At 37.6% G+C, this 22,607-nt stretch overlaps 5 protein-coding genes across 6 annotated transcripts; 4 read left to right on the forward strand and 1 right to left on the reverse strand.

Moving 5' to 3' along the window:
- The first annotated feature begins 4,482 nt into the window (after window positions 1-4,482).
- Window positions 4,483-6,478, forward strand: LOC111786831 (basic leucine zipper 43-like). Its single transcript, XM_023667076.1, has one exon. It carries the CDS (start codon window positions 5,432-5,434, stop codon window positions 5,930-5,932), a length of 501 nt encoding a protein of 166 aa, XP_023522844.1. The 5' UTR covers window positions 4,483-5,431; the 3' UTR covers window positions 5,933-6,478.
- A 1,509-nt stretch (window positions 6,479-7,987) lies between these two features.
- Window positions 7,988-11,967, forward strand: LOC111790058 (LAG1 longevity assurance homolog 3-like). Of its 2 annotated transcripts, none has more exons than XR_002814450.1 (7): window positions 7,988-8,284; window positions 9,023-9,252; window positions 9,492-9,647; window positions 9,867-10,052; window positions 10,139-10,323; window positions 10,528-10,610; window positions 11,377-11,967. XR_002814450.1 is itself a non-coding variant. In XM_023670885.1 (7 exons), the coding sequence occupies exons 1-6, from the start codon at window positions 8,147-8,149 to the stop codon at window positions 10,557-10,559; spliced, it is 927 nt and encodes a 308-aa protein (XP_023526653.1). In that variant the 5' UTR covers window positions 7,988-8,146; the 3' UTR covers window positions 10,560-10,605; window positions 11,377-11,967. The 2 variants fall into 2 exon arrangements, 1 of the variants encoding a protein (XP_023526653.1); XM_023670885.1 differs by having other exon boundaries at window positions 10,528-10,605.
- A 457-nt stretch (window positions 11,968-12,424) lies between these two features.
- On the forward strand, window positions 12,425-14,341 carry LOC111797715. The gene is made up of 2 exons (XM_023680826.1): window positions 12,425-12,545; window positions 13,269-14,341. Exon 2 carries the CDS (start codon window positions 13,276-13,278, stop codon window positions 14,074-14,076), a length of 801 nt encoding a protein of 266 aa, XP_023536594.1. The 5' UTR covers window positions 12,425-12,545; window positions 13,269-13,275; the 3' UTR covers window positions 14,077-14,341.
- Window positions 12,562-15,994, forward strand: LOC111797725. Its single transcript, XM_023680837.1, has 2 exons — window positions 12,562-13,166; window positions 14,820-15,994. Exon 2 carries the CDS (start codon window positions 14,929-14,931, stop codon window positions 15,727-15,729), a length of 801 nt encoding a protein of 266 aa, XP_023536605.1. The 5' UTR covers window positions 12,562-13,166; window positions 14,820-14,928; the 3' UTR covers window positions 15,730-15,994.
- An 880-nt stretch (window positions 15,995-16,874) lies between these two features.
- LOC111797699 (protein NSP-INTERACTING KINASE 2-like) lies at window positions 16,875-21,509 on the reverse strand. Its single transcript, XM_023680803.1, has 11 exons — window positions 21,145-21,509; window positions 20,935-21,064; window positions 20,776-20,847; window positions 20,518-20,661; window positions 20,360-20,431; window positions 20,111-20,170; window positions 19,920-20,017; window positions 18,607-18,756; window positions 18,182-18,523; window positions 17,693-18,072; window positions 16,875-17,609 (listed from the first exon to the last, which is right to left on the reverse strand). The coding sequence occupies exons 1-11, from the start codon at window positions 21,245-21,247 to the stop codon at window positions 17,289-17,291; spliced, it is 1,872 nt and encodes a 623-aa protein (XP_023536571.1). The 5' UTR covers window positions 21,248-21,509; the 3' UTR covers window positions 16,875-17,288.
- Between the last annotated feature and the right edge of the window lie 1,098 nt (window positions 21,510-22,607).

The following is a 22,607-nucleotide window of genomic DNA, read 5'->3' on the forward strand; positions in this document are numbered from 1 at the left end:
AAAAAAAAAAAAAAAAAAAAAAAAAAAAAAAAAAAAAAAAAAAAAAAAAAAAAAAAAAAAAAAAAACAGAAAATTGAGTGAAGGAAATTAGATAACACACAAAACTTGGGTGTAGCAATACTAAGATCTCATATAGATATAAATGTTTTCCACAATTGCATTTACTAAGAACTACTCATCTTCACAATTGCATTTACTAAGATCTCATATATAAATGTTTCCCACCAAGAACCATAAATCTCATACCAGTAGATTGATAATTTCCTTTACCTTTCTGAGCAATGTGACCATCTTGTCGGTGCCGCAGAATGTCTTAGCAGACAGTCCGACTAATCTCTTGATCAACATTCCACATTTGCAGCCGACCCCATGATCTAGTTTGAAGGCTGTTTGGCCAAGACAAGGGAAATGGACCCGGTTTTATAGCAGTTTCGTTGCTCCTTTTCGTGAATTTTTCCGATGTGGGACTAAATAATTTCAACTCATGAAATCTGTCTTTTTTGACTTCAGTCTTCACACACGTATCACATTCTTCTTCTCTCTTTTATTTTTTTAGATTAAAAATACTCTTAAACTTTCAAATAATAATAATAATAATTAATTAATTAAATAACAGACAATATTTTATTTAAAAAAATTTCAACTTTCGAAAAGAAAAAAGAAAAAACTTCATACACAGAATTGTCTGTACATATTTTAAAAACACCCATAAATTTTGAAAAAATTATGTAATTTTTTCTAAGGTGAAAATCATTTATCTATTTTCAAATAACTAATTGTTGAGTTGAAAACCAACTTAAAAATTAATCATTTATTCGAGTATTTAAATTTATCAGAAAATGCTCGTAAAGGAATTTTATTTAAAATTTAAGTTGAAGTAGATTGAGTGAGAAGCAATCGATGATCTATGGATGTTAGTAAAAGCTATTTTAAAAAATAGTTTTAATGTAACTTTTAATTCATATTATTAATATGAGTATTTTTAAATTTTTAAGAAAATGTTTAACAATATTTATTTTTATTTATTATTTTTTTTTTAAGAAAGTGAAAAGTCTGTATTTTTATTAATTTACTTTTATTTTATAATATTGATGAATTTTAATAAAAGCATTAAATTAATTATTATTTCCTTGGTTTGAATATCCCTATTCATCGATTGTTACATAAATATGAATATAAAAAACAATATAATATATTATAATTTGTTTACGTAACGTTAATGTTTCATTTATTAATAATATCAATTTCTTCAAAATTTCAAGATTATTTGAATGTCTTTTTAGATATTTGATTAAAATTTGTCAAATTATAGCCTAATTAAGTCCCTTTGAATAATTCAAACAATTTTCATAATTTCTAAAAATTTTAATGGCATTGATATTTACATATAAATATTATATATATTTTTAGATATGATGATTAAAAGTGGACAATTAAAATAGTGAGTTTGACGACCATTTGTAACTTTAAAAGAGTGGAAACTTCTCCCGTTTTAGAAAGTGTGAGACTGATAGCGATAGGTAACGAGCCAAAGCTGACAATATCTCCCATCGGTGGGCTTGGGCTGTGACTAATGGGGCGGTGTACTAGCGAGGACGCTGGCTCCCAAGAAGGGTGGAATGTGAGATCCTAACTCAGTTGGATAGGAGAATGAAGTATTCATTACAATAGTGTAGAAACCTCTCCCTAATCAATGCGTTTTAGAACTGTGAGACTGACGATATGTAACGGGGCAAAATAGACAATATTTGCTAGCGGTGGACTTGGGGTGTGACTAATGGTATCAAAGTCGTGTGCCAGTGAGGACGTTGGGCCCCAATGAGGGTAGACATCGAGCGGTCAGTGTGCCAGCGAGAACACTAGGCCCCCAAGGAAAGTGAATTGTGAGATCTCATATCGGTTGGAGAGAAGAACGAATCATACGTAACGACGACACCGGACGATCAATGTGCAACGAGAACTTAGGTCCCCAAGGAGGATAGATTGTGAGATCTCACATCGATTGAAGAAGAGAATGAAACATACATAACGAATGAACAATATCTGCTAGCAGTGGACTTGAGTTATTATGTTTCTGTACACATCAATATTGTTTATACTTAGAAATAATGATTTAAAAGGGTTAAATCATAGCATAAGTAAATCATCCGACTAATTCAAACAATTTCCATGACTTTTTTCAAAATTTCATCAACATTTCTATAAAATCTAGATCTCGACTTTTTCATCGACACCAACACGTCAAACATTGATCATCATTGATAGATTAAGATTATCATTTATAATCTAGATATGTTTATGTCTATTGTCTAGATTTAAACATAAGATCAATCCATAGACGATAGACACGAGTATATAAAAATGATATATTAGTATCATATACGCGAGTTACAAAAATTTAAACAGGATTATGAATTTCTTATCCTTTGAACTCGTATTGAATCAATGCACTCATGAATGAATATGTTACAAGAAAATTTGAAGTCAATTCAAGCCTCCTCCTTTATAGGCAAATGCTTCAGCGTTCCAAGTTGTTTGACCCACGATTCTGTAACTAAGTCCTCCAGAATTTGGTTTTACCCCACTTATGGTGTATCATCTCCCATAAATATTTCTATGAACATGTAACAGTCCAAGTCACCGCTAGTAGATACTATCTTCTTTGGTTTTTCCCTTCAAACTTCCAAGTTTTTAAAACGCATATGCTACGGAGAGGTTTCCACACCCATAAAAAGATGTTTTGTTCTCCTCCCCAACCGAGGTGAGATCTCACAATCCACCCTCTTCGGGCCCAGCGACCTTGTTGGCACACCGCCTCGTGTCCACCCCATTCAAAGCTCAGCCTCCTCACAGACACATCACCCGGTGTTTGGCTCTAATACCATTTGTAACAGCCCAAGCCCACCGCTAGCAGATATTGTCCTCTTTGGGTTATTTCTTTCGGACTTCCCCTCAAATTTTTTAAAACACGTCTGCTAAGGAGAGGTTTCCACACCATTATAAAGAATGTTGTGTTCTTCTCTCCAATCAATATGGGATCTCATAGAATGTTTGTTCCCCGTGATTATGTTAATATGAATAAGGAATATTGTTGTAGCTAGCATCGTACTCATTCTTTCGATCAATGTAGGCATTATTATCTAGACGGTGGTTTTGACAAGTTTTCTCATGCCTTGTTAATCTTGGTATTAAGCAATCCAAATCTGACTATTCTTTGTTTGTTTCTGGGCGTAGAACTAGTTTGATTGCATTACTACAATATCATCATTACTGGTGCATCTTAGGCCAACATTCACTCTTGGAAATGCCATCCTAACAGAGTTTTTAAGTTCAATTTTGGGTGTAATGAACTAAATTTTCCTATTGAATCAAAAAGGTCATCATTATACTTTTAATCTTACCTTTAAAACGGAATTACTTTAATCAACTCTTTAGAGTTTCAACATTAACCTCATGCCTCATTTATTACTTAGGGAATAAACAAATACAAAGAAAGAAGAAAAACAATACTGAATTAAACGTCTTATACTATACTGAATTAAACGCCTTATACTAACCTATATTTTATTAAATGCAATTATAACCAACCTCATGCAAATCTATACTAACCTATGCATTTATTAGTATAGGTTGGTTGTAATTGCATTTAATAAAATATAGGTTAGTATAAAGTATTTAATTCAGTATTGTTTTTTCTTGTCTTTTTGTATTTGTTTATTCCGAGGTAATAAATGAGACATGAGGTTAATGTTGAAATTGTAAAGAGTTCATTAAAGTAATTCCGTATTAAATGTTTATTAGTATAGTAATGACCTTAGATTTAATAGGAAAATTTAGGGTCGTTACAGATGGTATTAAAGCCAGACATCGGACGATGTGCCAGCAAGGAGGCTGAGCCTCGAAGGGGGGTGGACACAAGGCGGCGTGCCAGTAAAGAGAATGGAACGAGTGTCAGCGAGGACGCTAGGCCTCGAAGGGGGTGGATTGTAAGATCCCACATTGGTTGGAGAGGAGAACGAAACACCCTTTATAAGGGTGTGGAAATCTCTCTCTAGCATATGCGTTTTAAAAACCTTGAGGGGAAGCCCAAAAGGAAAAGTCCAAAGAGGAAAATATGTGCTAACGGTGGGCTTGGGCTGTTACATGGGGTATCGACGTTATTTCCTGGGATTAGAATTAGCCCACTATTCTAAAGGCATCTTCTTGTCCCAACGAAATGCCCTTACTATCATCGTAGTACCACTTATTTATGAAGTATGTGTTAATTGTAGTGAAGTAAGAAAAGTAAAAAGTAGTGAACTTAAAACTAGATTTTTACCTTAAGGTGGAAACAGAGGCATTTATCTAAGGTGGCTACTTCAAAGAGTTTGTTGGAGAAGGTAGGCACTGCCACATCTCCAAACTGGGCGGGGTGAAAAGAAGGTACGCACTGCCACATCTCCAAACTGGGCGGGGAGAAAGAAGCCAAGGTACCTGGGGAAATACATATATATGGTGAGAGCTAAATAGTACAAAGCTCTAGTTGGAAACTTATTCATCAAACTGAACATCCTAACCAAAGTAGCAATACATATGAACTTAATTTACATATTTCATAACTCAGACACTGAATAACTAAGTTTATATAACTCAAATCTAACTTAAGCATCAGAAGAATCATGTGTTACATGTGTTAGACAAGCACTATACTAGTATGGGAATGATTGCTAGGATCGCACAACAACGCACATACTCGATCTAGATGAACACAAAGAACAAGAGAGAGAAAATGCAAGAAGGAATATTGGCTAGAGGTTTATATTGATAATTTCAAGTATGTACCGTAAAAGAGAATACAGAAACTACATTTTCAAAGCACTCCCCAAGGGTATATATATGGTTTAGCTCATTATATGTAGCTTTACCAGATATAGCATCTACTATATATAATCATCAGAGCTCTACCAGCTTTTCAATATAAATAGTCGTCTACTATATATTTCCGTTTACTGTGTATGACTATTTACCATATATAGTTTTACTATGCATAACAATTGAGTAAGTTATAAATAAGCAGCAGACTCCATAACTCAACGATGATATGATCAGTAGACTTCATAACCCAACAATGATCAACAATGATATGATCAAGTGATTGCCCACAATATGTAACTTTTCATTCCTTTGCTAAAATATTCTTGTTTGATAGAAGTGGATTCTTGAAGCATTTATAAAATGCAGAACAAACCAGAAACTATCCATGCCACATCCAATACTTAAATGACACACAATATTTAAAGGACACGCTATTACTTTGATGAATTTTATATAAGGATACAAATGTTGGTGCGTTGAAAAAGAATGTGCATATCACATTTTGGTGATGTCATTTTAAATAATTCTAATCTCTTTCCTTTTTTGTTTCCTTCCTATAAAACAGTCCTCTTATCCTATGTTTCGTGCCTCCCTATCAGCTCACAATCTCCTTGTAAACCTCTTCAGACTGCTTATAATTTTGAGTATGAAAATCTCGGGAGCCCACTTTCCAGAACCTGAAAAGTATGGCATGATCCAAAACCTCAATATCAATGAATTATTGTCTTATATTCCTCTTAACTCAGCCTCTACTACTGATGAAGGTGATGATCAGAACCAGAAGACTAGGATCAGCATCGATGAGAGGAGGCGGAGGAGAATGATATCAAATCGGGAATCGGCAAGAAGGTCACGGATGAGGAAACGGAAGCATCTTGATGAACTTTGGTCACTGGTGGTTCGGCTTAGGACAGAGAATCATAATCTTATGGAGAAGTTGAATCAGTTAACGGAGTCTCAACAGCAGGTTATTCAAGAGAATGTCAAACTCAAAGAAGAAGCAATGGATTTTCGACAGATACTCACTGACTTTCAAATGGGAAGTCCTTACTCAACTCACTTGAGAGAGATGGAGTAAGCCCCCTGCAATACCTTTGATCTCATAGCTGAATCCTCTCAAGCCAATCTAACAAGTAGAGAAGTTTCCTTCCCCTGTATCACTAAGATCGTAGCTACTCACATAGTTCTTCCAGTTTCTCTCTGTTTTGGCATGGTTTTAATAAGCCTTTATCCTTTACTCAGCTGTATAAATTGAAGAAATAAGAACTTTTAACCAATAGACTTCCAAAATCAGCGTCCATATCAAGAGACAGCACTGAATATTTGAAAATCTGAATCAAAATTAGTTGAGAAAACACCTTGATTATCCGGTGTTTTCTCTGAGGACTTTTATCAAACACCTTGTGGGCAAAAACACAAATCAACGAAACGGAACACCAACGAATCAAATTAAGCCAGAGTTTTGTAACATGTGAAGTGAAAAACAATTATATGATCCGAGATCAAATAAAAGTAAGAACCAATTACATAAAATGGTGGTGGAAATGGAGATGATAGAGGCAAATATCTAAATGATTACACACAAATCAAAAATGCAAAAACATCTGAAAAATAAGCAGTCATTTAGACAAACCGATCTGCAATTGAACTCGAATGTTCTTTTTTTCTCTTTTTTTTTTTATTTTATTGGGGTACCTGGGCATCAAATTCCTTCTACCTTCATCTTGGTTTTAGCCAAGATTATCGATGTTCTCAAATCTTCAATTTGGATTCCACAAAATCGATACAGGGAACATATTCCAGTTGAAGATCTTAATCCAAATCGCGTTTAGATTCTTCGTTCATACGTAATCGTACTTGAGTGAAAAAAAGAGAAAATCCTTCGCAAGCAAAACCTACACAACTAATTTATAGTTAGTTAACAAACATAAATTAATTAATTAATAAAAAATATTCCATTTCAACCTTGTCTAAAAAAATATATTTAAAACTTAAAATTACTTTCTTTTTCAGTCTTAAATATTATAATTTTAAATAGAAAAAGATAAAATTTATCATTTTTAAGCTTTTTAAATATAAATATAAAAAAAAATTGAAACTTCAAATAACCCATAAAATATATTTCCTTTTTTATTTTTAATATATTAAATATTAATTTAAACCCTTCAAATTAAATATTTTTTTTTACTACGTCTAATATATATAAAATATTTATTTAATGTTTACGGGTTTACCGGCTTCCATATAAAATTAATTAGTTAAAATTTCAGATTAATTAATTTTTATTTGTTAATTACAAGTTACTTCGTTATAGGTTTAAAGCTGAACTCTTATATCAACGTAACACATAGATATAATCATTACAAACAAATCAATTATTTACTAGTGACACTCAGGCTAGTTCCACCCTGTCCTTTGATAGTTTGATAGGTTGAGGCTGATCAAGCTTATGAATCCCAACTAGGGAGTCCGGGATAATGTTATGAGTGAAATTAGGCCATGAAAAAAAAAACTCAACGTATAATAAAACGAGCTAAAGTACGAAGAAAACTAAGCCGAAACCTTAGTTAGAAGCTCAAGTTCACTAGTTGACCTTATAGGGCATGTGCCCTAGCCTCGGGTTACCCTAGTCCAGCCCAATTAGGTCCTCCTTTAATCTAATTCAAAAAAGTCGACAAAAATCATATAAGAGTCGAAAAAGGTAAGTTCTTTATAATCTCAAACAAATTTTAACGTTGTTGTCGTGTGAGTCAAGTTCATTACCCTGCCCAAATTTCGAGGACAATAATATATAAACTCATATTTATAAACGTTCTTACCAACCATTGTAATAGTGAAAAACTGAACATTAGCTTTAGAAACGATACTATCATCGTAAACGAAACTCAATTAGTTAGAGGTCAGTGGTTCGAATCTATCGAATTGGATATCAACTTGGATAGGTTCGGTATCAGACGACTCGGTTGTTCCAAGTTTGAACATGGTGTAAAATAAGGTTAATAATTGTAAAGAGGGGAATGGTCAGCTTGTTGCATTCAATGAAAATTGAAAAAGGGAAGTTTGTCCAACACGAACATTGACCCGCGCGGCCCACAAATTTCGTACCACTTGGCCGAGTGAAAGTCGCTGCCAACCCACACAAAACACCACTCCGTGAGAGGAAAACAATTCCCAGAGAGAGGGAGGGGGAGAGAGAGAGAGAGAAACAGGGAGAGGATTCATTCCGTTGATTTTTTCGATCCGTTCATCGTCTTCTTTCTTCTTCACTCGATCAAAAACCCCAAAATCCCAGATGGGTTTCATTGATTCTTTCAGGTCAATCGATTGGGAGCATGAATCTTTCCCTTCTTATGAGGATTTCACTTTTCTTCCCCTTTTTGCGCTCCTCTTTCCCACTGTTCGATTTTTCCTCGACAGGCTTCTCTTTGAGGTATTCTATTCACTTCCCTTCCGTTTTCAACTTTCGTAACTTTCAATCATTGCACTGATTTTGTTTAATCATTGGATTGGCTGATTTCGTTGATTGAATTGAGATTCAATTGACCGTTGACCGGGTTATGTATTGATTGTTCATTGAATGATTATGTTTCTTTTATTGCCATCTGTTTTTGCATAAAGACGATTAGGCTTTAATCTGCGTTGAGTATTTGGAATGGAGCTCTGGTTCAATCGCTCATTTATTCACTACTCAAGTTTTAATTTAGATACTCATTGTGTTGAGGATGGCCCAAAATAGGAAGTTTTTGGTTGTTTATGTTATCCGGACTAGATACCTTCTTGTTTGATCATGCGCTTGTGCTTTTAGGCGATGGATACTCATTGTGTTGTAGGGTACTCTGTATTCTGAAGTTCACAAGCTCGATATGATGAACTTTCTGAAACTTCAAGCACATTGGATGCATTTTATATTCCATTTAAACTATAATGTAATTACATATACATGAATTTTTCAGGTGCCTGATTGTGGAATTTTGAGCAGTTTCTTGATTATCTAACCCATGTATCAATGAATCTAATGCTTAAATAAAGATTCTAAACAATCTTTTTATGAAAATGATACAAGATTGATCATGAAAATGCATTTTTCTTGTTGGAATCCCTCCCTTTGTACTAAAATTATGTTTGTGCTCTAGTTCCTAACCTGCCATGGTATGAATATATCTTACAGAAAGTGGGAAGAAGATTGATCTTTGGCAAGGGATATCCGCTGAAGGATGCAAATACGGATGAGAAACAGAAGAAGATAAGGAAATTTAAGGAGTCAGCCTGGAAATGTGTTTACTTTGTTTCTGCAGAGCTGTTGGCTCTATCCGTTACGTATGACGAGCCTTGGTTTACTAGCACGAAACATTTTTGGGTAGGACCAGGAGATCAGGTCTGGCCTGACCAAAGTGCTAAGTAAGAGTCTTAGAGTTATCTGTTATTTGTGATGGTTCAGTGTTGTCATGAAGTTCACTCTTACACTATTATAATTATGAGCAGATTCATGATTCTATCATTGTTTATAAAAATACGAAAACTAAATTATTTGAAGTGTTAGTCAACGTGAATATAGCTCAAATGACATAAAACTTGTATCTTCGATCAAGAGACCAAGTGTTACAAGATTTCATCGATTATTATCTTATATGTTTCAGGTTGAAATTGAAGGGATTATATATGTATGCGGCTGGATTTTATACGTACTCCATATTTGCTTTGATTTTTTGGGAAACAAGACGTTCGGACTTCGGGGTGTCCATGAGCCACCATGTAGCAACGCTCATTCTCATCGTACTTTCCTACATCTTTCGGTACGTCCTACTGTTTTCTTTCTTTAAAGCTTTGAAGTGTTTTGCTTGGATGATATCACTTACTAAAAGAATGAAATGTTTTGGGCTCAACCTGTCTATTGTGTTCATTTACATATTGCACTGAAAACTTATCATGCTGTGTAAATACTATTGAAATGGTACTTAGCAGAACATTAGTCCAATTTATGGAAAGACCAACATGTTATATTGTTCTTGTAGATTTGCTCGTGTCGGTTCTGTGGTGCTCGCTCTTCATGATGCAAACGATGTTTTTCTTGAGATAGGAAAGATGTCCAAATACGGTGGCGCCGAGACGTTGGCTAGCATTGCGTTTGTACTTTTTGTTGTGTCTTGGTTATTGTTACGTCTCATCTACTATCCATTTTGGATCCTTTGGAGCACAAGGTTTGTAACTTTTGAGAGGGATAAGTTACATGATGTCCAATGAACTCATATATTGTTGCCTAATTCTTCTCTCCATTTTATTTCAGCTATGAAGTTCTCCTTGTATTGGACAAGAACAAACATCCAGTTGATGGACCAATCTACTATTATGTGTTCAATACTCTTCTATTTTGCCTTTTAGTTCTTCACATATATTGGTGGGTGCTCATTTATCGAATGCTGGTTAAACAAATCGAAGCTAGAGGACAGATTAGTGAAGATGTTCGTTCAGGTGATTATATCCACCCGTGTAAATGACGTTCGGTTTTTACTTCATTTTTATGTATATGGTAGAGGTCGAGGTTAAAGAACTGTTTATGGGATAGAGGAAAGTTTTATGGCGACCCTCGGCTTATTTTGTTCTCGATGTAACGATATCGAAAAATATTCTTAGAGTTTTTGTCTCGGCTTTCTCACAATTCGTTTGACTTTGCAGATTCTGAGGGTGAAGAAGATCATGAAGATTGACAAGGAACAATCAATGCAGAAAATACTACTGTTGTATACATGAAAGGTCTGGTATGAATGCTTAAACCATTTGGATTGTCTTACAAGAAACAGAAACTGGCATTTGCTGCTGCATATGATTATCATTCTGCATTTAAGCTTTTGACACTAACATATAGTCTTAAAACTTCACCCCTTTCTAGAAACTAGATTAAGTAACGCCTAAGTCCACCGCTAGCAGATATTGTCTTCTTTGGGATTTCCCTTTCGGGCTTTCCCTTAAGGTTTTTAAAACGCGTCTGCTAGGGAGAGGTTTCCACACCCTTATAAAGATGCTTCGTTCTCCTCCCCATGTGAGATCTCACAATCTACCTCATTGAGGGCCCAGTGCCTTGCTGGCACTCGTTTTCTTCTACCATCGATGTGAGACCCCTAAATCCACCTCCCTTCGGAGCCCAGCGTCCTTACTGGCACACCAACTTGTGTCCACCCCCCTTCTGGGCTCAGCCTCCTCACTGGCACATCGCCCGGTGTCTGGCTACACCAATACCATTTCTAACAGCCCAAGCCTACCACTAGCAGATATTGTCCTTTTTGGGTTTTTTCTTTCAAGCCTCCCTTCAAGGTTTTTAAAACGCATCTGCTAGGGAGAGCTTTCTACACCCTTGTAAAGAATGTTTCCTTCTCCTCCCGGGATTATTTGTGAAATAATTATAAGAAACTTTTTCCTCCTACCTTTTCGTGGATTTTAAGGGCGACAACACCGGACTTTTGTACTTAAATTTGTTTATCTCATTACTTGGACTGCTAGTGAGTTTCCATGTTATTTTGTGGGCAGATTGAGATAGAGATTAGTCATACAATGTGGTTCTTGCCAAACTGGATATAAGTCAGTCGTGGCGTCGTCTAGTTGGATGAACGAACCGTGTATCATTTGATCAATACATTCGGTCGGGGTAAGCAAAGGATGCAAGATGGAGAAGGGTTGGCAGTTGGAGGAATTTAAATCTTGATTTGAAGGTTTTGGCCTGTTTTGCTTTTGATTGTTTTGCAGAGGTATATTAAGCTTGAAACACTAAGGTATATCAGATACTTGTTGAACTCAGAATTTCACCCTTGACTTCATTATTTATTCTTTCTCATTAACTGCTGAGCCTTCATTTCTCTCTGTTTATGTAAAAACATACCAATAAATGATTTCATTGACTTGAAAGATGAACCTTCATCCTCTGCTCACTGCTCACTGCTGTGTTTAAGAAGAAGCTTTCCAGATCCCCAAGATTCTGCTGTGTTTTTCTCTGTTGAACAGTATTTGTAATCAATGGCTTGTTTGAGAACCATTTTCAACATGGTTTCTGTTTTTAAGAATAATTTTTATGTAATAGTTAAAGCCCACCCTTAATACATATTATCTGCTTTAGCGCGTTAAGTAATGTCATTAGCAAATGTATCTGTTATATAGTGGTTTCTCTCTCCAACCGATGTGGAATTTCTCAATCCACCCATTTGAAGGCTCAGCGTCCTCTCTAGCACCCCGTTCAGTGCCTGACTATGATAACAGTTGTAACAGACCAGGTCTACCATTAGCATACATGTCTGCTTTGACCCATTATGTATCCGTCGGCTCAATGTCCTCACTAGAACTTCGTTCGATGCTTGACTATGTTAACAACTGTAACAGTCCAAGCCCAAGTTTACTATCAGCAGATATTGTTTGTTTTGGCTCATCACGTATGCTAGGAAAAGTTTTCGTCCCTTTATAAGTAATGTTTGTTGTCCTCTACCCACGTTTTGCTTCGCTTTTACACTTATTAAATGAGTAAACTATATATTTGATTAAAAATATTCAACTATATATTTGATTATAAATATTAAAGAACCTTTTTCATCTTCACGTCTGTAAAATGAAACCGAAAGCCAGTTCTCTTCACGTTCGTAAGGAAGAGCTCCAAGCATCCTAGTTTCCAGTTGCCGAACTAAATTTCCCTGACGACGGCCTCTCTTCCGGTTGGTATCTCCGCCTTCTCCTCCGCCTTCGCCCCGCTGCTCCCCCTTTATATATTTTTTTAGTTCAATTTAGATCTTTAATTTTCCATACGCATTTCGTTAATTTTTGGGACTAAGCCGAGGTCCTGCCTTTTCTCATAGAAAACGAAGCAACTCTGGCGAAAAAACATGTATAATGATCTACTCCTTTTTGCTCTTGGAAATTTGCGATCGAGTTTGATTTCTTGTCGAATAAGTTCTTTTGTTTTAATGATGGGTAGCAGATGAATTAATATATTCATCAAAACAGAAACGCACATCCTAAAGGCCTTAGGAATGAGGGGTCTCTAAACCTAAACTGATGAGCGAGGGCTGAGTGATATAGAAAGATTTATGTAAAGAACTTCTTGATTAGGCACAAAAAAGATCAGAAGGAGAAGCCTTATTTGAGAACTTGTTGAAAAAGTTATGTGGAGTAACCTAATTCTGAATCTAGGTAGGAGCTTAAATTTGGTATAGGAGGCTTCTCCAGTTTAAGCTTTGAAATCTGTTCATTTTGAAGAGTTATTATGTTGTGAATTTTGGTTTAGTTGGCTTGATGTTTGTTGCTGGTTGTTTTCTATCTTAATTTTGCTGAAGAAGGTTGTGATTCTGATTATTGTGAACTGATAAGGCGTTGAAGGATGGTATTTTTGTTGGAAATCCCTGCCTGGATTAAGCACTCCTATGGCATTTTTTTTACAGGAGCAAAATGGAAGATATCCTAACGGAGGTTCCTCCTCCTTCAAGGTTTTTCCAAGATGATCTTAACAATTTCGCTCCTCCATCACCACCTCTTCCTTCCCCATTTCTGTTGTTATCCAATCCTAAACCTATTGAACCTCTCCGCCCATCTTTACTTGTCGTTGCCATTTCTTCCCCTTCTCTACATCTTTTCCATCATTTATCTGATAAAACCCTTATTGGAAGTCTCATCCTACCTGAAATTCCTTTCTCTGGGAACCATATCCAACCCTCGGTTTATGACAAATCTTGTAACATTTACTCCATTGATCAAGATAATGAACAAGTTATCCTTGTTTCCATTCAGTGTTCTGTTCCTGCAGAGAGATCCCTCCTTGTTGCAAAACTACTGCTTGGTGATAAAATTGTTCCTGAGAGGGTTCTGATCTTGGATAGTCTTCAGAGCCAAAATTTTCGGGGCAGGCTCTCAACTGATGAGACTCTTGCTTTCAAGCTGGAGACGTCTTCTGAAAGAAAGAGTCGAGATGAGGGTTATGGTGGTTCACCATTGTTAAAGGGCCTTGATTACTATCCATCTGGTAGTGTTGTAGATGGCTTGGCTGCTGCTTTGCTTGGACGTTGTCAGATGAAGAATATCAAGGGAGCCCTCTTTGTTTCATGGCCTGAATATGGAAGTGAGGTGATATCTCTGCTTAGATCTTTACTTCACCAAAATGTACTCTTGGGACCTACATTAGAATTCTGTACTGAAAGTAATAATGGGGATGGGTACCTGAACCGGATTAAGGACCTGGAATTATACACCTAGAAGAGTTGGGTTGTGAGATTACTAGTTATGTCTATTGTATGGTGCACTTTTTCTTTCTTTTTTTTTTTCTGTGCCCCAGATACTGTTGAAATAGATAGAAACTCACAAGGTCATCCTTATTGAGGAGGATGAAATTCGACAATTGCTTCTTAAAAGCTATTTCCTACTGTATATGCTGATTGTTATGGGCTATGGACGGTGTTTATGTAATTGTTTTAGTGTTAGGCTGTTAGCTTAGCTAATACCAATGGTATATTCAGCTCTTTATCATGCTTGTGATGATAATCATTCTGCTAATACCATACACTTGCGCTAGAAGTTCTCCGTTTGCTATTTTAAACCTACAGCTCAAACCTGGTTAGGGTTAATGTAACAACCCAAGCCCACCGCTAGCCGATATTGTCCTCTTTGCGCTTTCCCTTTTGGGCGTCCTCTCAAGGTTTTTAAAGCACGTCTCTTTGGGCCTTGAAGGGGGGTGGATTGTGAGATCCCACATTGATTTGAGAGAGGAACGAGTGCCAGCGAGGACGCTAGGCCCCAAAGGGGGTGGATCGTGAGATCTCACATCGGTTGAAGAGGGGAACGAAGCATTCTTTATAAGGGTGTGGAAACTTCTCTCTAGCAGACGTGTTTTAAAAACCTTGAGGGGAAACTCAAAAGGGAAAGCCCAAAGAGGATGGGGAACGAAACATTCTTTATAAGGGTGTGGAAGCCTCTCCCTGGAAACCTCTCTCTAGNAGAAGGTTGTGATTCTGATTATTGTGAACTGATAAGGCGTTGAAGGATGGTATTTTTGTTGGAAATCCCTGCCTGGATTAAGCACTCCTATGGCATTTTTTTTACAGGAGCAAAATGGAAGATATCCTAACGGAGGTTCCTCCTCCTTCAAGGTTTTTCCAAGATGATCTTAACAATTTCGCTCCTCCATCACCACCTCTTCCTTCCCCATTTCTGTTGTTATCCAATCCTAAACCTATTGAACCTCTCCGCCCATCTTTACTTGTCGTTGCCATTTCTTCCCCTTCTCTACATCTTTTCCATCATTTATCTGATAAAACCCTTATTGGAAGTCTCATCCTACCTGAAATTCCTTTCTCTGGGAACCATATCCAACCCTCGGTTTATGACAAATCTTGTAACATTTACTCCATTGATCAAGATAATGAACAAGTTATCCTTGTTTCCATTCAGTGTTCTGTTCCTGCAGAGAGATCCCTCCTTGTTGCAAAACTACTGCTTGGTGATAAAATTGTTCCTGAGAGGGTTCTGATCTTGGATAGTCTTCAGAGCCAAAATTTTCGGGGCAGGCTCTCAACTGATGAGACTCTTGCTTTCAAGCTGGAGACGTCTTCTGAAAGAAAGAGTCGAGATGAGGGTTATGGTGGTTCACCATTGTTAAAGGGCCTTGATTACTATCCATCTGGTAGTGTTGTAGATGGCTTGGCTGCTGCTTTGCTTGGACGTTGTCAGATGAAGAATATCAAGGGAGCCCTCTTTGTTTCATGGCCTGAATATGGAAGTGAGGTGATATCTCTGCTTAGATCTTTACTTCACCAAAATGTACTCTTGGGACCTACATTAGAATTCTGTACTGAAAGTAATAATGGGGATGGGTACCTGAACCGGATTAAGGACCTGGAATTATACACCTAGAAGAGTTGGGTTGTGAGATTACTAGTTATGTCTATTGTATGGTGCACTTTTTCTTTCTTTTTTTTTTTCTGTGCCCCAGATACTGTTGAAATAGATAGAAACTCACAAGGTCATCCTTATTGAGGAGGATGAAATTCGACAATTGCTTCTTAAAAGCTATTTCCTACTGTATATGCTGATTGTTATGGGCTATGGACGGTGTTTATGTAATTGTTTTAGTGTTAGGCTGTTAGCTTAGCTAATACCAATGGTATATTCAGCTCTTTATCATGCTTGTGATGATAATCATTCTGCTAATACCATACACTTGCGCTAGAAGTTCTCCGTTTGCTATTTTAAACCTACAGCTCAAACCTGGTTAGGGTTAATGTAACAACCCAAGCCCACCGCTAGCCGATATTGTCCTCTTTGCGCTTTCCCTTTTGGGCGTCCTCTCAAGGTTTTTAAAGCACGTCTCTTTGGGCCTTGAAGGGGGGTGGATTGTGAGATCCCACATTGATTTGAGAGAGGAACGAGTGCCAGCGAGGACGCTAGGCCCCAAAGGGGGTGGATCGTGAGATCTCACATCGGTTGAAGAGGGGAACGAAGCATTCTTTATAAGGGTGTGGAAACTTCTCTCTAGCAGACGTGTTTTAAAAACCTTGAGGGGAAACTCAAAAGGGAAAGCCCAAAGAGGATGGGGAACGAAACATTCTTTATAAGGGTGTGGAAGCCTCTCCCTGGAAACCTCTCTCTAGCAGACACGTTTTTAAAAACCTTGAGGGGAAGCCCGAAAGGAAAGTCCAAAGAGGATAATATATGTTAGTAGTGGGCTTGGGTTGTTACAGTTAGTATAGTAATTTAATCACGTACCTGGATTTTATACGAAGTAACAGTGTCAGACTTAACCATCTATAAGTTCCTGTGTTTTTGTAAGTCCCTGTCTTGTTTGGATATTTTCTGCTTTTGCCAAGACTTGTTGAAACTGGAAAACATTTATATATGAATGCATCACGTTAGTAGAAAGTGAATGCAACTCAGATAAGTGGATTGATTACAATTCCCATTTTTGGTGATTCATAGTTGAACCAATCAGTTGCAAGATACTATCTTTCTTCAATTAGGTCATTCCCCCCATACACACACAAAAACAGAAAAAATAAAAATTCACAAAGGTATCGGAAATTTGCAAGTACAATAATACAAAGCTATATAGACCATTGTTGTTTTACATATTGTGTGCAAGGGGTCAACTGACCATCTTAATTGAAAACTACAGAAAACCATAGCTAAGAGAAGGACCCATATAAATTACATTTACAAGCTTAAGACTTAAAATGCTGCCAAAAATAGAAAAATCCCTAGAAGATCATTCTTCAATAGCACAAGGAAACGTTCTTCAAGAAATGATCATTGGTTACAAGGTTAGCCATTATCTTTAAAAATCCATCATCATGCTATTCAGAGTTCTCTTATTTTGAGAGTGTTCACCAGCACACCAGCATACTGCTCTTTGCATGAAGTATGTTTGGCTGATGAATATCCCATTTTCTGGACATTGGCCGGTTCGATCTTAATCCTTATCTTGGTCCTGAGAGCTCTATTGCTTGAGCAAACAATGAAGCGTCGTCAGTAAGATCAGAGTAACGTTCTGAAGAGGAGAACTCATTGGCTCTCACCCTGCTTGCTTCTGCTCTTTGGGAAGCTTCCCATTTCTCTGCAAGCCCATCTCCTTCAAGCATCCTGACCACTTCAGACATCTTTGGCCTATTGCTTGGAAGATATTGGATGCACAAGAGAGCTACTCGAACAATTTCTTCAATTTCTATTGGGTCATAATTGCTTCTCAAGTCTTTGTCAACAAGCATTTCTAACTTCTTTTCTTGGTGTAGCTTCTTTATCTGCAAGTATAGTAATTTGTTAAGCTGAGCCTGCCGGTCTTAAATTTAGGTAACTTTTAGATATGACAACTCTTTAAGCTTACCCAGTCTAGTATGGCACCCTTTTGGTTTGCTGCTTTTCCAAATTCAAGAGCTCTTTGACCTGATACAAGCTCAAGTAATAGAATTCCAAACCCGAAAACATCAGTTTTCTCTGAGGATTGGCCGGTTGACAGATACTCTGGTGCAATGTGCCCAACAGTTCCTCTCACAGCAGTAGTGACATGTGAATCACTGTGATCTAGTAGCTTTGCGAGCCCAAAATCACCGACTACTGCCTCGCAGAAATCATCAAGCAGTATATTTGCAGCTTTCACATCTCTGTGAATTATTTTTGGATCACACTGCTCATGTAAGTATAACAAGCCCCTTGCAGCTCCCAAGGCAATTCTCTTCCTTGTACCCCAATCCAGAGCTGGTTTTGCTGTCCATTTCAAAAGAATAGTTCGAACAAGTACGTAATTGAGATAAAATATGTAGAAGTAGAAATCCAACAGTGTACTCATTCATTCAGTATGTCGAGGCTTGATTACCTTTAAGACGAGTAGCAACACTGCCATTAGACATATATGGATAGACCAAAAGCCTCTCAGTTTCTGTCATACAGAAACCATACAGCTTGAGGAGGTTTCTATGCACTGCCAAGCTTATCATCTCCACTTCAGTCTGAAATTGGGTCTCTCCTCTCATAGCATTCCCATCTTTGAGTCTCTTGACAGCTATAATGGTGCCATCTTGTAGATATCCTCTGTAAACATTTCCAAATCCACCTTTTCCAATCAAGTTTTTACTGCTGAAATTGTGAGTGGCGTTCCGAAGTTCTTTGAACTGAAACCTCTTTATGTTTCCAAGGCTAAGTTCTTCATGGTGCCGATCTAAAAAAACGTTAAGCTGTTTTGTTAACTATGATGGAAGACTACTTTTGTCTAATGATCATGCAGTGATATTTTGTAGTTACCATTAGTTTCGAAGAATATTTGCTGGTTGCGCCTATGCTTCCGCCAGATAAAGAAACCATATGCAAGAGTTAACAGACAGATGCAGGCCAAGCTGAGGCCAATGACTAGAGCAATTCTCTGGCCTTTATGTCTCCTAGGAGGTTGGGAGTCTGGAAGTAGTAAAAAATAGAAATTCAGTTACTCTCTTTGAGGAAATATGGGGCTCAATCTCTAAAAATGTGAACAAGTGTAGAGATGAACTAGTTGAGGGATTAAACAAAAAGTGGAGGATTGTTGATGTAAGATATTGTCCTCTTGGGGCTTTTCCTTTCGGACTTCTCCTCAAGGTTTTTAAAACACGTCTGCTAGGGAGAGGTTTCCACAACTTCATAAAGAATGCTTCGTTCTCCTCCCCAACCGATGTGGGATCTCACAATCCACCCCCATTCGGGGCCCAACGTCCTCGCTGACACTCGTTCCCTTCTCCAATCAATGTGGGACCCCCAATCCACCCTCTTTGGGGCACATCATCCTTGCTGGCACACCGTCTAGTGTCCACCCCCCTTCGAGGTTCAACCTCCTTGCTGGCACATCGCCTGATGTCTGGCTTTGATACCATTTGTAACGACCCAAGCCCACCGCTAGCAGATATTGTCCTCTTTGGGCTTTCCCTTTCGGACTTCCCCTCAAGGTTTTTAAAACGCGTATACTAGGGAGAGTTTTCCACACCCTTATAAACAATGCTTCGTTCCCCTCTTCAACTGACGTGAGATCTCACAATTCACCCCCTTTGGAGCCCAGCGTCCTCACTGGCACTCGTTCCTCTCTCCAATCAATGTGAGATCTCACAATCCACCCCCCTTCAAGGCCCAAAGAGACGCGTTTTAAAAACCTTGAGAGAAAGCCTGAAAGGGAAAGCCTAAAGAGGACAATATCTGCTAGCGGTGGCTTGGGTTGTTACATTAACCCTAACCAGTTTTGAGCTGTAGGTTTAAAATAGCAAACGGAGAATTTCTAGCGCAAGTGTATGGTATTAGCAGAATGATTATCATCTCAAGCATGATAAAGAGCTGAATATACCATTGGTATTAGCTAAGCTAACAGCCTAACACTAAAACAATTACATAAACACCATCCATAGCCCATAACAATCAGCATATACAGTAGGAAATGGCTTTTAAGAAGCGATTATCGAATTTCATCCTCCTCGATAAGGATGACCGATGTGGGATCTCACAGTCGATCTTTACGTTGATAAAAAAATTCAAAAGAAACAGAAAATTTCAATCAGTCAAAACAATTTGGAGGAACGCAGGCTGGAAAAGAGAATTACATGTGGAATTAGTGACAGCAAAAGAAAGTGGCAATGGAGTTGTTCCGTAGCATACTTCCTTAGAGCCAGGGGCACAAATCAAAGAATTTCCAGTAAAGCTGTACACAAATGAAACAGTCAATAGTAAAAATCAACCAAAACTAATTGAGAAAAGGAGAATTGCAAAAGTTGAAATCCTGTCTGTAACTCACTTATATGTCTTAGCCAACAATCTGGGCAGAGGACCGCTCAAATTATTATAGGACAGATCCCTAAAACAATGGAACAAAAAACATTCACTTCTAAGCACAACTAAAATATCAATAAGCGAAAGATTACTTCGCTGTTCGGGAGCTTGTTCTATATGACTTTGTATGAAGAATATTAAACTCAAACTCCAAGCAGCCCTTAAATATTTGTCATAAAGAAGTGAGAGAGAGTCTGTGGAAGAATTCTCTTACAGCAAGGCAAGCTGGTTCATGTTAGCCAGTGATGATGGGATTGTCCCAGAGAAGGTGTTATTGTTGAGTCTCCTGATACCAACCCCATACCTCTTGGTTAGAATTGCTATCATATGGGAACAAAGCGGATACAGTCGTATAAAATACATCCTACTTACAGGTATTGGAGGCTCTTCAAATTGGAGAAAGAGCTAGGAACTTCACCAGAAAACAAGTTGTTTGAAAGATCAAGTGTGTGAAGTTTCGGTATCTTGCTAATCTCGTTAGGAACTTTTCCTGATATATAATTATTCTGAAGAAGCCTACCAGAAAAATAAAAAAAATAAAAAAAATAAAAAAAATAAAAAAAAAAAATCGATTCGAGAACGAATACAAAGAGAAACTTTAGATCTTCTGGTTCTGGTGGAGAGACTTACAAAAATTGAAGGTTTGTCAAATTTCCAATACTTGGTGAGAGTGTCCCAGAAAAGTTTTGGCTTGGAGCTCCTCTGAAATGAAACAACATAAGAACAAAGCATTATATGATGCAGCAGCTTGGAGCTTTTTATTCTTATTGTTTTTGGAATTAAACTTACATGCCAATCACAAGTTTATCAGGAGAGCAAGTGATTAAATTCCAAGTGCATGGATCCACAGCATTTTCATCCCAAGCTAGAACAGAATGAGGATCCTTCAAACCAGCTTTGATTCCCATCAAAGCTTGAACTGAAAAAAAAACAACTCAAAATACATCAAATTCTACTCCTTAGACTTGACCAAAATTTGAAACTGAAGAACACGTCTACCTTCAACGTTTAAACGAATGCCCGTTGAAGTTGCAGTTGCAGAAGCCCATAACCAAACCAAAGCCAAGCAAGACAGTAACCCACTTTTTCTCCTAATTTCCATTAAACTTGCTGCTGTAGGTTCATCAAATGACAAGAAGAAAAAAGGAGCAGCTTTTCTGATGAAGATAAAGATGAGGTGATGGAAATAAAGTTAGCTAAAAGATTGGATAGGACGAACTTGACCTGAATTGGTCAGTTTTGATTTGAACTTGTTAGATATATTTACATTGCTGTGCTGCTTGCTGAACTCAACATTCCTTGAGGCCCCAATTTCTAAAAGAATGGCTCTTAAAAGACACAAAAGAATCAATCTGTCTGCCACTCCTTTGCAAAAAAGGCAAGAGGAGAAAGGGAATATATAAAAGAGAGAACCCACAATAACCAAAACTCAGATACTCTATTATTTAACATGGTTGAAAACAGATGGATTGTTTTGTATTAGTATTAACGTGATGGAAAACAGAATTATCGATTCTATACCCACGATACAAAAGATAAAGCTACCAAAAGAATAGTGTGAATAGTCGTAACCGCCCTAGCCCACCAGATATTGTCATCTTTGGGCTTCTCCTTAAGGTTTTAAAGTGCGTGTACTAGGGAGAAGTTTCTACACCTTGATAAGGAATGTTTCGTTCCCCTCTCCAACCGACGTGGGATCTCACAATCCACCCCTTTAGGGGCTCAACGTCTTGCTGGCACACCGCCCGGCCTCTGATACCATTTGTAACCGCCCGAGTCCTTCACTAGCAAATATTGTCATCTTTGGGCTTTCCCTCAAAGTTTTAAAACACGTCTGCTGGGGAGAGGTTTCCACACCCTTATAAAGAATGTTTTATTCCCCTCTCCAATCTATGTGGGATCTCACAATCTATCTCCTTGGGGCCTTGCGTCCTCACTGGCTCACCACCCGGTGTCTGGCTCTGATACCATTTGTAACAGCCCAAGTTCACCGCTAGCAAATATTGTCATCTTTGGGCTTCCCCTCAAAGTTTTAAAATGCGTCGGTTAGAGAGAACTTCTCATACTTTTATAAGGAATGTTTCGTTTCCTTCTCCCACCAACATGGAATTTCACTAGACATAGTTTAGAAGGAGTAGACCATGGTACTGTACAGATAACGGTGAGTTCTTTGAATCCAACGTTCCTTGCCTTTGGAAATTTTCTTTCTTTCTATCTTTTGCTTTCACCCCATCAATCATGAAAGGTTGGAATCTCGAGAGAATGGCTCCTCATGATATCTTTGTAACGAAATCATTTCTCAGCTCATCTCTCTCGCCGCCTGGGCGTTGAAATGTCCACCCTCTAAAGACATCTTTTTGAACATTAGTTTTATAGTGACATAATGAAAGCAGAATCCTCTCTCTCTCTCTTTCTCTCTCTCCTACAAGACACTTTGTCAAAAGCTCTCTAAAATCTCTTCT

This window comes from Cucurbita pepo, chromosome LG01 (assembly GCF_002806865.2).
Source record: "Cucurbita pepo subsp. pepo cultivar mu-cu-16 chromosome LG01, ASM280686v2, whole genome shotgun sequence".
Lineage (NCBI taxonomy): Eukaryota > Viridiplantae > Streptophyta > Magnoliopsida > Cucurbitales > Cucurbitaceae > Cucurbita > Cucurbita pepo.

Bases quoted from the DNA above. Each gene is read 5' to 3' on its own strand.
- LOC111786831 (XM_023667076.1), top strand. From the start codon at position 5,432: ATGTTTCGTGCCTCCCTATCAGCTCACAATCTCCTTGTAAACCTCTTC.
- LOC111797699 (XM_023680803.1), bottom strand. From the start codon at position 21,247: ATGGAAATTAGGAGAAAAAGTGGGTTACTGTCTTGCTTGGCTTTGGTT. The intron at 20,662-20,775 runs GTAAGTCTCTCC...TTTTTCTGGTAG, and splicing joins TTGACAAACCTTCAATTTTT to GCTTCTTCAGAATAATTATA. The intron at 17,610-17,692 runs GTAAGCTTAAAG...CTATACTTGCAG, and splicing joins AGGGTGCCATACTAGACTGG to ATAAAGAAGCTACACCAAGA.
- LOC111797725 (XM_023680837.1), top strand. From the start codon at position 14,929: ATGGAAGATATCCTAACGGAGGTTCCTCCTCCTTCAAGGTTTTTCCAA.
- LOC111797715 (XM_023680826.1), top strand. From the start codon at position 13,276: ATGGAAGATATCCTAACGGAGGTTCCTCCTCCTTCAAGGTTTTTCCAA.
- LOC111790058 (XM_023670885.1), top strand. From the start codon at position 8,147: ATGGGTTTCATTGATTCTTTCAGGTCAATCGATTGGGAGCATGAATCT. The intron at 8,285-9,022 runs GTATTCTATTCA...TATATCTTACAG, and splicing joins TCGACAGGCTTCTCTTTGAG to AAAGTGGGAAGAAGATTGAT. The intron at 9,648-9,866 runs GTACGTCCTACT...TTGTTCTTGTAG, and splicing joins GTACTTTCCTACATCTTTCG to ATTTGCTCGTGTCGGTTCTG.